The sequence below is a fragment of the Fragaria vesca genome, linkage group LG1 (genome assembly GCF_000184155.1).
Source record: "Fragaria vesca subsp. vesca linkage group LG1, FraVesHawaii_1.0, whole genome shotgun sequence".
In the NCBI taxonomy this organism is placed as follows: domain Eukaryota; kingdom Viridiplantae; phylum Streptophyta; class Magnoliopsida; order Rosales; family Rosaceae; genus Fragaria; species Fragaria vesca.
This window is the reverse complement of record NC_020491.1, coordinates 15405228-15417293: the sequence shown is the minus strand read 5'-3', so window position 1 is coordinate 15417293 and position 12066 is coordinate 15405228. Positions and strand designations below refer to the sequence as shown.

The 12066-nt window shown below is 37.5% G+C and overlaps 1 protein-coding gene across 1 annotated transcript; it reads left to right on the top strand.

Moving 5' to 3' along the window:
* The first annotated feature begins 6225 nt into the window (after positions 1-6225).
* On the top strand, positions 6226-9297 carry LOC101308319 (probable mediator of RNA polymerase II transcription subunit 26c-like). Its single transcript, XM_004288271.1, has 9 exons — positions 6226-7249; positions 7344-7412; positions 7502-7587; positions 7684-7751; positions 7857-7906; positions 7998-8031; positions 8156-8277; positions 8526-8622; positions 8716-9297. The coding sequence occupies exons 1-9, from the start codon at positions 6863-6865 to the stop codon at positions 8835-8837; spliced, it is 1035 nt and encodes a 344-aa protein (XP_004288319.1). The 5' UTR covers positions 6226-6862; the 3' UTR covers positions 8838-9297.
* Positions 9298-12066: the final 2769 nt, after the last annotated feature.

Here is a 12066-nt window from a genome sequence, read left to right as displayed (position 1 = left end):
TTAAAGTTTGTTGAAAACAGGTTTTGGGATTTAATATTTTAAGGTATATCATGCCCAAATTTTTGAAAAATTATCTTTCGAAAATTGGGGCGTGACACACAAACCCTTCCTTTTTGGCTAAAGAAGTCATTTGGCATTTCGGTGATGGTATTGAAAGTCTTTCTGGCTAGTTTGATTTTGAAACTCAAAGTTTTCTACCAATATAGTTTAGTAATTGGAAAATGTTTGGGACCTCAAAATTTTATACCAAAAACTCATCCCAAATGACATGGCATTGACCACATCAGCTGTAACGCCCCAGACCTTAATTGACCCGTTTACCGTCAGTTGGACAGTAAATGACTTCATTTTTACTTTTACCGTTTCCGGACTATTTAAGGCTCCAAAAGATGATTCTTTCCTTCGTAAAAAATTTGAGAAAACTTCATTTATGAAAGTTGTAGAGGACGTTAAACAGAGTTTATGGATATGTGGCACGCTGATAACAAAGTTCGTATGAAGAAGTTACGGTCTAAAAATCGAAGTTTTTATATCGGTAGTGGAAGTATAAAAGGGGAAAGTTACCAGAAGAGGAAAAAACAAGTTAGAAAAGTCAGAAATCAATTTCTCTCTCCTCTCCCCCGAATCTCTCTCGACCGACGACTTCCTTGCTGCCGTCCGCTGCCATTTGGCCGAGCTAGGTGACAAGGCCAGTATCGATTTGAAGCCCAGCTTCTCCTCCATCAATCTGGGTAGGTTGCCGGACCTATCTCTCCGCCGAGAAGGAGAAACCACGCCGAGAAGATGCAACGGTGTGTGGTGAAGTTTCGTCGGAAACTTCCTCCTCCGGCCACCATCGTCGGAGATCCTTATGCCAACTTGAAGCACTTCTTTCGGGTAGCAAACCCTCAAAAGGATTCGACCTATTTCGATCTAGGTAAGGAGAATCGTTGATTTGAAATTTTAGGGTTCTAAATTTGGGGTTTTTATGTTTTAGTTCGATTAGCATGTTTAGACTTGAAATAGATCTTCGGGCTAGCTAAGAAAGTTATTTGGATTGTTGAGAGGATGTTTGTGCAAAAATTTGGTAAGCATTGGAGGTGGCCGAAGTAGGGGCTAGCCAGTCGCCGTTGCCCGCGGAGCAGATCGCGGCGCCGTCTCTTTTGGGTGGTTTTTTCAAGATGATTAGGTGGAGTATGATGAGAGGAGTCCATTGATGTTTAGTTTGAGAATTTTGGGTTGAAGTTGGTTGAAGTTTGGGAATTTTCAAAGTTGGTTTTGTCGGTATGTAATTTAAGAAGATCAAACTGTTAGATTTCCTTTGTATCTATTCTAGAATGTTACAATTAATCAATGAATTGAGGTTACGGGTGGAGTTTGGCATGAATCCGATAAGCTTAACCTTAGTAAGGGTAGTGGATTAAGCGGAAGAGTTTTAGTGTTTATATTTAAGTATTCTTTTTTTTTATGAAATTGAGGTTTAGTCCTAAGCATAGTTATTGTGTCAGGATATAGGTGGACCCCGCAAAATTTACTCCGGATTTCAAGAGAAAAATTCGGGATGGGTCCTGACATCAATTCTAATAAATTCCCATGAATTCAAGTTGGCATTTTATTATTTCTATTAATTATTTTTCATGTATTTTAAATGTTTATTTAAATATATGAGAAAAGATAAGAGAAAAAATAAAACGAAGTTAATCACATTCAGCAAGAACACAAAATCATGTCTTGATAAGACCTAAAATATTCAAAACTTCTCCTCATTATATTCCAGTCACCACTATCCATGATTTAGTAAATTCTTGGTTATCTCTTATGATTTATGAAAACAATCCAAGGAATTCAAAACAAATCGGCCAGATTAATTTATCTTTTGATTTGTAATTTGCTGACAAAGTTATGAACTTTGGGATAATAAAAATCTAGAACTGACAAATACATTATCTAAAGAAGAGCATACTTATTGTTCTTTCATCATAATTATCTCTTGTGTTCGGCTGTTTGTGATTCACAAAATCAATTTATGCCTTGCATGTGGTTGCCCTCAAGGCCTCAACGTCATCTTCTATATCCTCTTTGAAATTTTATATGCTATAATTTTCTTTTAATTTATTAATTAAATTCCATGTTAGTTTTTCATCGTAATAGTTCTACATTTAGGTGCAGTATGAGATGGGGGCAATGAAGATTCCAGTGGTTGTATCAAATTTTGGATAGATAACATTAATGTTCTCAATATTTTCTTAAGAAATATAACATTTATTAATTAAATATTATAGAAACCATAAATGAAAATGGATATAAATTGTATAATTACATGTTGGAAGTTATTATGGATGAGGTGGCACTTGCCACATCATTTGAGTTAAAATTTGGTTAAGTTTTTAGGGCATGTTCGGTATGCGATCACAAAACTGTTTTCTGTATTCTAAAAATAGAAATCGATGTAGTACACGTTCGGTGGCTTAAATCCCAAAAACACGGGAAACAATTTTTGGGATATAATTCGGAGCTTCTGTGTAAATATAGAAAACGGCTTATGCTCGTTTTCCCTGTTTTCAGAGAACAAGGTTCCGATTTCAAAAGAAAAAAAGAAAAGAGAACAATGTTCCGAACCAAAAAAACAATGTTCCGAACCAAAAAAGTAAGTCAACAAGCCCAATAAAAGGAGTTGACATGTTCTGTGTAAATATCGAAAACGGCTTATGCTCGTTTTCCTTGTTTTCAGATAACAAGGTTCCGATTTCAAAAGAAAAAAAGAAAAGAGAACAGTGTTCCGAGCCAGAAAAGTAAGTCGACAAGCCTAATGAAAGGAGCTGACATGCCCATAACTAATTAACTCGAGTTCATCATGACTGCTCAGATTTCAGAATTTTTTTTTCTCGATCCTTAATCAATCTGCTTTCTCCATATAATCGCAGATATACACAAACTTGTGAACTCATTAGAATATAAAACAACAAAGAGAAGAAGAAAGGAGCATCTACAACTCTGCAAGTTTTCTTCATTTGAGCCATTGATTTTATGTTCTTATACGAGTTGCATGTGGATACAATTGATCCTTGGAGACGATGGAACAGTCTTCCTTTAATTAACTCTTAATAGATTTAAGGACTTAAGAGAAAAAGACATCAACAACTTCTTCTACCAATCTACATAGAAAATCCCAATTTGGTTGCAAATTGTTCTTATGCATCGGTTTTGAACTTTTGATTGATGTGTGAATACACCTGGAGGTATACTACAGAGAGAACGTGGAGGAAGGTTGCCAGATGTTGGTAAGGAAAAGAATAAAGCCTTCCTTTCGTATTTAGTCTAATTTTAATCAAACAGGACTCTTGTAAAACATTTTCTACAAAAAGTATACCGAATGCATTTTTGTCTATTTTAAATTCTAAAAATACAAAAGTTTGATTTTTTGTTTTTGTTTTACAAAATTGTTTTAAAAAAATTGTTTTGTAAAACATTACATGACACACCATTAGAGCAAGTCCACCCATCACCATTTTCATGACTTGGGTCATTCTCCACATAAGCATCATGACCCAAAACCAAATTTGCACCTTCCACTCATCCAAAAAATCTGGCCCCAACTGTCATTGGGTCTTCCTATAGGTCATCACCATGACCCAAAATCATGACCCAATGACTTGGGTCTTCCCATTCACACATCAACAGCAACCCACAATTTTCAGTTGGGTCAACCATGTGGCAAGAGACAGAGAGGGGAGAGAGCAGCACGCACTCACGCACAACACAAACACTTTTTGACACGGACCAATTGCAGCAAAGCCACAACGCATGCCATCCAGTTTTTTGTCGCGTAGTGCGACATCCCTGCCCCTCTCAACATGCGTCAGCGAGCAAGGGCTCGGTTTAAATTTTTCAAGCCAACGATCCTTTAATCTCGACCGTTGGTTTCATTTGAAAATCCAATCTGACGGCATGAAATCAGTAGCCGTTGGGATTTTGGTGCCGTTAGGGGAATTGGACCAAAAAAAATGGAAAAAATATATATATAATGAGATCAAATAATTTAATTAAATTAGTAACGGTAAGAAAAATAATACTAGAAAATTCAATGAAATTTTCTACAAATACCTATCACTCTTTCTTACATCTCACACAAACAAATTTCCTAGTTTCATAGCCAATTTTTCATATCTCTAGCATTACACAATTTTTGTAATCTCTTATTATCATGAATAGTTTGTGGGAAATGATTCGCAAGTCACAAGAAGAAGACGAAGAAGATGACTTGGCGACTAACGTCGTTGTAATCATAGCAGTTGCTCACCACAATGCTAAAAGCCAACCTCAAAGTTGCAGTTCTCATCTAGGTCGTCGTCCGAATCAACCTCGAGAAAGGGAAGACAGAGGCAAAGGTATGCTTCAAGACTACTTTGTTCAACGTCCTATATTTAGTGATGAGGAATTCTGTGTTCGATATAGGATGATTCATGGGGTCTTCAACCGCATATGTGGTGACCTTTGCAACCCATGATCGATATTTTGTTCAAAAGTTAGATGCTACCAAGACAATTGGTCTACTTCCGGAGCAGAAGATGACATCTTCTCTACAGATGCTTGCGTACGGTGCTGTGGCAAATCAATGCGCTGAGTATTGTCGGATAGCGAAATCTACCTCCATCGAGCGCCTTAACGATTTATAAGAGGGATAGTTGCTCTGTACTCAGTAGAATACCTTCGAGCTCCTACTCCAGCCGATCTTAGAAGACTTCTCGCTAAAGGTGAAAAGCGAGGCTTTCTAGGGATGATTGGGAGCATCGACTGTATGCATTGGCAATGAAAAAATTATCCAACTGCTTGGGCTGGTGAATATAGCGGGAGAAATCACATCCCCACTATCATTCTTAAAGCGGTCGCATCTTATGACACTTGGATATGGCACGCGTTCTTTGGAATGCCTGGGGCATGCAACGACCTCAATGTCCTAGCAAAGTCCATGTTGTTTGACGAGCTTACTATCGGTATAGCACCTGAGATCCAATTCCAAGTGAACAACAAAGTTCACAAATTGGGTTACTATCTCGCCGACTCTATATATCCTAGGTGGGCGACTTTCATGAAGACAATTCCAAATCCCACACGACCTAAGGAAATTACATTTGCCAAGGCTCAAGAGGGGTATAGGAAAGATGTGGAGAAATGTTTTGATATTTTGTAGTCACGCTTTGGCATTGTTAGAGGAGCTGCTCGGGGGTGGGATAAAGAGGATCTCTAATACATCATGTTATGTTGTGTAATTTTGCACAACATGATAGTCAAGGACGAACGTCCTAAAGATAGCGATGATGATTTAGAGTCCGACGAAGAAGAGGAAAACAATTTGAGACCCAGGGTAGCCGAAGTTTGGGATGGACCAACCGGTCAAGACTTTGATCCAGTTGGTAGAGATGTTCATAGGTTCGAAGGTTTTATAGAGCGGTACAATGCAATTAGGAACCAAAATGATCTCTTAAACCTTCAAGAAGATCTTATCGAGCATTTATGGGAAGTGCAAGGCAACATGGAAATCTAAAATTTGTATTTTTATCTAATTATGTTTGTGTGTTTTTAATTATAAAATTTTAATCATTGTATTTTTTTTTTCTAGGCTTGGTCTGTCAATTAAAGTCATGAAATAAATATTTTAATTTAAATATGTCATATTGTTTATTTAATTATTATTTTATTATCATCAAAAATCATTATTCACATTTAGACAAGGTATATAAAATCTAATAAACAATTATTGCCACGAAAAAACCCAGAATATGAAACAAACAGGTGGAAGCTGCTGCCCAGTGGCAATGACCTAGATCACCCCCTAACGATGACCCAACGGGTGAACTTGCTGTTAGTGTCTCTAGTTTGGTATCATTACTGTAAATTGATAATATTTTCTCATTTTAAATATTAAAATTTAATTCAAGCAACCAATTGACACGGTACAAATATGCAGTGGTAATAATTTCAATTTAAGTCATATTTTGTGGGGAGAGATATTCATTTGACTAGCATGTTTGATGGAATAAGTAACATCAAGATTCTGGTGGAAAAATGAGATAATGGGGGATGATCTCACCGCCTTGCAAAATAAATCCAATCTTTTCCTACAGTCAGTCGTGGATTTTTTCGGGACGAAAGCAAATCCTCGCTGGAATGGATATACACGACCATATTCCTTTCGACCCACAAAGAAAACGCACACAAAATTCCCACCAATTATGGAAGCAACCCGCCCCCAAGAAAATAAAAATGTAAAACTCCCAATGACCAAAAAGGGTTTCGTTCCAAATTCCATTATGATGGAATGAATGAGAAAAATTTCAATGCCCCCCTCTCTGTTTCTGTCCGTTCATCTCCCAAACCACAACAAACAAAGACCCTTCCCCTTTGGTTCTTCCCAGACAGCAAGGTCCCAGCTTTCTCCAATCCAATGTGCTGCTCTTAGCTCATAGACTCATCATCATCATCATCCCCAGTACAACCCACCAAAACCCAATTTTCTGAAATACCCTAAAAACACAAAGCTTTAAACAATAGAAGAAGAAAAAGGAATACCACACCACCCAACCAACCAACCCATCTTTGTTTTCTTTTGGGAATTTGGAATATACCATCACTTGTCCAATTGCCCACGAATTCAACGCATGTTTGGTTGTGAAACACAGAAGAACGAATCCGAGACATCCCAGGTTACCCATTTTGAGCCTTAACGTGGTAATCTGATCCCTTCTGTCTGGTCTCTCTTCTTCACTCTTGGGTTTTGTCAGATCTGTAAAATCCAACCAAACTCCATCTGGGTTTCGTTTAAGGTTGCGTCTTTGAGCATTCTTTGGTTAATCTTGATATATTTGGCCACGGCGGCGCCGCTATGGATTACGACGACTTGAGGACGATTGTGCAGAGCTCAGGGGTGGACGTGTTTACGTTCATCGATACGGCGATCGCGGTTGCTGCGGTGGACGAGGGCAGCGAGCTGAGGCGTAGGAGAGACGGTATCGTGGAGAGGCTATATGCCGCCACGTGTGCTCCGCCGCTGCAGCGCTGCCAGAACTGCGACGGAGGAGATGGAATGATGAACGGGAACCCAGCTCGGGGGAAAGGAGTCTCGCCGGCGACGCCGCAGTCGGTGGATAACAGAGAGGAGGAGGAGGAGGATGAGGAGGAAGAGGAGTTGGATCCCTGTGCCGGATTGTTTGATGATGAACCGCCGAGGAAAATTCTTGATATCAAGAAGCAGCTTGAGGATCCTGATCAGGTTTGTTTGTGGATTCATTCTCTTATTTTCTTTTCTTGGTTTTCGGTTTTGGTTCTGTTATCATTTCTGTATTGATGTTGTTCATTTGTTTCAGTCTGAGGATTCACTGGTTGAATTGCTTCAAAACCTAGTTGACATGGATATATCATTCCAAGACCTCAAGGTAAATAATTAGTGGCTTGCTTTGATGAAACATGGAGGATTGTTTCGAATCAAAGTTCATTCAATTTGATTTTTTCGGGGTGTTTTTAGGATACTGATATTGGGAGGCATGTGAGTCAATTACGCAAGCAACAGCAGAGCGAGGTTGTTCGGAGATTGGCAAAGCAGCTTGTCAGGTTTAAACTTCTTCCATTGCAGTTGACTGATGAAATTTCTGAGTTCAAAGTCTTTGTTTTGTAATGTCTGATTCACTTGGGGGTTGGTTTTTGCAGGAAATGGAAAGGTACTGTGGATGAATGGGTGAAGTTACATGGAGAAGAGCCAACTAATTCTGTCATGGGTATAATCATCATTCTTGATAATGCATTTAATTCTTCCCGCAAGAATAGGAAGTTGTTCAGAAATCACTATTTTCAGAATGAATGCTAACTTGGGTTGTTGGCAGTTGATGGAGACTCACCACAGCAGAAAATTCACCAGAATGGTCATCACCAGGTCAAAGAAACTTTTTTTTTTCCTGGCAATTTTGTGGAAAATTCTGTCATTGATTCTTGCTTTCTAATATTCTGTTCTTTTTGTTTCTCAGGTGCCTGATTTTGGTTACTCCCCAAATCCTCATAGTGAGTGCAGAATCAGATTCCAAACTTCAACTTCATCTTTTCTGAAATATACTATTTTGACTATATGATTAGTGTGGGTCTTTTTATTTTATTTTAACATAATGTTATTGAAATTTTATCACAGACGGAAGTTCTGGGTCAGACAAGAACAATTCAGAACCAGAACGCAAGCCGAAGATCATTCCTAAGAGAGAAGTTCCACCCAGACCAACCCAATCTGTGTCTGCTGCTCCTCCTGCTCAAAATGTATGGATACCAAATTAGAGTAGCTAACTCTATGTTTGGATGCTGAAAATTGGAGGAAGATAATCTAGATTTTGAAGCTTTTGTTTCCGAATTATAGAAACTGAACTCAACTAAGTCGCATAGTTGAATTTATAATTTAGCTGAGTAGAAAAGTAAGTAATCTAAGGTCCTATACAATGTGAAGTTCTAATTCTGAAAATTGAAGTAAATGAATACCACTTTTTATTAACGCACGGTTGGTTTTGCAGAGACAAAGAGAACAGAGGGAAAGAAATTTCGACGCTGATGATAAACTGGCTTCGGCACGAAAACGGCTTCAAGCAAATTACAAAGAAGCTGAGAATGGTTTGCATTGTTCTCTCAAGTTCTGTTTGTTGCTTAGGTTGTGTTAGACATTATTCTAGTTACTAAGTACTTTTGCTTTTTGTCATTTTGAAGCTAAAAGGCAAAGAACAATTCAAGTGATGGACATCCATGAGATACCGAAACCAAAGAACTCCTTCATCGCCAAGAACAGAGGCGGAGGAGGTAGCGGTTCTCACCCGGGAAGGCATTGGTGATTGATTGTCCGAAAAGTTGGCAGGAGCCTCACAGAATCACATATACAAATTACAAAGGCTCATGGGATTTTGGGGTGAGACACCCAGAAAATGGAGTCAAACCTGCTTATCCGCTCTTTCAAATTTTTTTTATTAAGCAAAACAAGAAAAAAGAAAGGGAAAAAAAAAAAGACAATTTTTGCTCTTAATTATTTTTTGCTTAATAAGAAACAGAAAATTTCTCAGTTTTGTGGAAGCCAACCGTGTCTTCATAATTTTTCCTCTTTGGTCTTTGGGGTTTTGATGAGGCAATGTTGCCAAAAGAAAATGATTTCTTTCTGTGCAGGCGGGTTTCAAGGGTCAAGGTTGGGGGAGATGGAAGCCATGGGGGCCTGGCAAGCCTTGTGACCTACTGGATTGGTTGGTGGAAGGGATGGTGTGGTTTTTGTTGGACTTGCACTAGTGATAGTTATTTTAAGTCACTCTATTCTTGGTGGAGCTTTGGAAGAAGTGAAGTCAAAGAGAGCTCTTTCGTTTTTTTAGCCCTCAATAATCAAAGCTTTTTCATAAAGGAAAAAGAAGAGTGCCATTATCATAGCCACCCCCATAAGGCCATAACGTTTAAAATAATTTTTTGGCCAAATTGTATTTACATCTTCTTTCTCGGGCAAAACTCTGTTATTTCTCTATGAAGTTTTTTGTTTCACTTGCCCTCGTTGGGAAAGAAATAGCCTTTCCTTAAGCAAATTGTCTCACCTCCCCACTAAATGTTTTGTTCACTTCAGCCTACATCCCATTTTTGACCCATAAACCATCAGGTTTTTTTTTATCGGACATAAACTTCTTTTTTTATCAAATAAACTATCAGTTTTGACCTCACAAGTTAGGAAAAATTTAATTTTCTTTACCTATGACAAAACTGAAGATAATGACATAAATAGAAGAAAAAGAAATATTTAAGAACACGATATTCTTGATCAAAGAAAAAAAAAACTGATATTCAACCATAGGCGGAGCTAGTATAGGGTCAAAGGGTGTCATGGCCACCCCTTTGATTGCTACTTTATTGTATAATTGTTGAGTTTAGGAAGAAAAAGCTCTAGTTCTTGCTTCATGGCACCCCTCACATGGTAATTATTTGAAGATTTCATAGTTTTGGCTCAGGAAATGCGTAGCAAAATTCTAATTTTAGTTTCCTGCCATTACAATAGTAATAAAAATTTCCTAGCAATAATAAATACGATATTACCTAATTGGTACTGATTTAATTTTTTTTACATTAAAACAGTACATTAATTGGTACTGTTTATATTACAAAAATTTGTAAGTTAGGAAATGTCGTAATATTTCATTCATAAATATATCAAATGTTTTGTTTTTTGTTAGATGCGCCAAAATATTTACGATACACGACTGATTTTGATCATGTATTTTATTTAGCTAGTATATTATGAATAATTATGTTGTAGTTTTCAAAGTGTCAAAATATCGATTTTTGACAGATCAAAATACTTTTAAGCACCTTATATTTGGGCCCCCCTACATAAAAATTGCTAGCTCCGCCATTATATTCAACTACTGAGGCCTTCTATGTTGTAATCAAATCATGCAATTGTATTTTTTTTAATTTTCTTTATACTTGCTTGTTTAAGAATTTAAGGGAAACCATAGAATATTCATGAAAAATGTAAGCTATAGGGTGAATAACCTTTACCCTTGTTATATAGTCAATATCATGGTTTACTTCCTCATGCAAATCAGCATATGAAATTGAGTGTAAGACATATCTCTGGATCAATGCCTCAAGAACATGGGCCAAAATTGTTATAGATCTCTCCTTAGTTTTGATCTTTCGCATTTAGTTGGTTTCTCTCATTAGTTTTGTAGTACTGATTCTATTATGTTGAACAGAACTATCATGCAGTTGTAGTTTGAAGCAATCTCATTATTAAGAAAAATAATCAAAATTTTATTTAGGGATAATGTCCACTAGCTCTAATTTTAAGAATTTTATTATAACTAATAAAATCATATTTTAAAATTTCCAAGAGCCAACGAAAACAGCAGAAAGACAAATATACCCTTAATGAATTAAATAAACTATAATAGATCATTATAAAAGTCTATTATAAAATAAAGTTTTTATGACTAGATTCTCACAATCAATGACGTTGACCGGACTCCGGCAACCTTTGACTGGCTCCGAGGACCGTTGATCGGACTTCGGAGGTCGACGACCGGACTCTGGGGGCCATTGTACTTTAGTCACTTATAACAGCTCCCTATTAGGGGCAGTAGGACCTCCTACTAGGGGTCACTAGGGCCTCCTACTAGGAGCAGTATAACCCTTAAAATTAATTGTACATGTCCATATTAGGGGCAGTATGACCCTTAAACTTAACTATGTGCTTCAATCACTTATAACAAATCTTTATTGGAGGTAGTATGACCACCTATTGAGGTCAGTAAGACCTATTATTGGGGGCAGTATGACCCCGAATTAAACATCTATTACCCTCGATAGATGTCATTATAACTTCCTTTTATTGAGAAAAAAAAAAAATTACATTACAATAGATGGAGAGCAAGGCATACATGAATAGAATTGTAGAAAAGACCGGCCAATTTAGATTTCTGCATAAAATAACAACTGAATTATATGAAGATTGGTGATAAAGCAACACCCATTGCTCTGCTTCTGTACAATTCACTTGTACGGCTACACCTTCTTCAAAAACTAATAAATTAAAGGAAGCCAACACTTGAGCACTACATCATGGTTTCCAGTAATCTGATCATCACATCACAATAATCAAAGAGATGAAGTTCTCTTGTTAATTAATAAATAAAAAGAAGTGGAGAGGGGGAGTTTCATATTCTGTTTGAATTCTGCATAACCTTGATAACAAAAATAATTGAGGAAAAAATAAGCATTTCGATTAGGGAGTTCTTGAAGGCGTATCGATGCAAATTCATGCTCCTTCGGCAACCACTTGTCCTTCGTCGTTGTCCAACTCAAGTGCCGACACCGTCATCTACAACAACCCGGTTCGATTGATCGACAACACCGAACTCGATCCTAACATTCCTCCCTGCCGCCGACGACCTTAACGGCGATGTAGCACAACGAATTCATAGCTTCTACTATTAGAATTCGGTTTGCTCGTCAAGTCCGATCTAGATCTGGATGGATGAGAGAGAGAGAGAGAGATAGAGAGAGAGAGAGAGAGAGAGAGAGAGAGTAGATNTA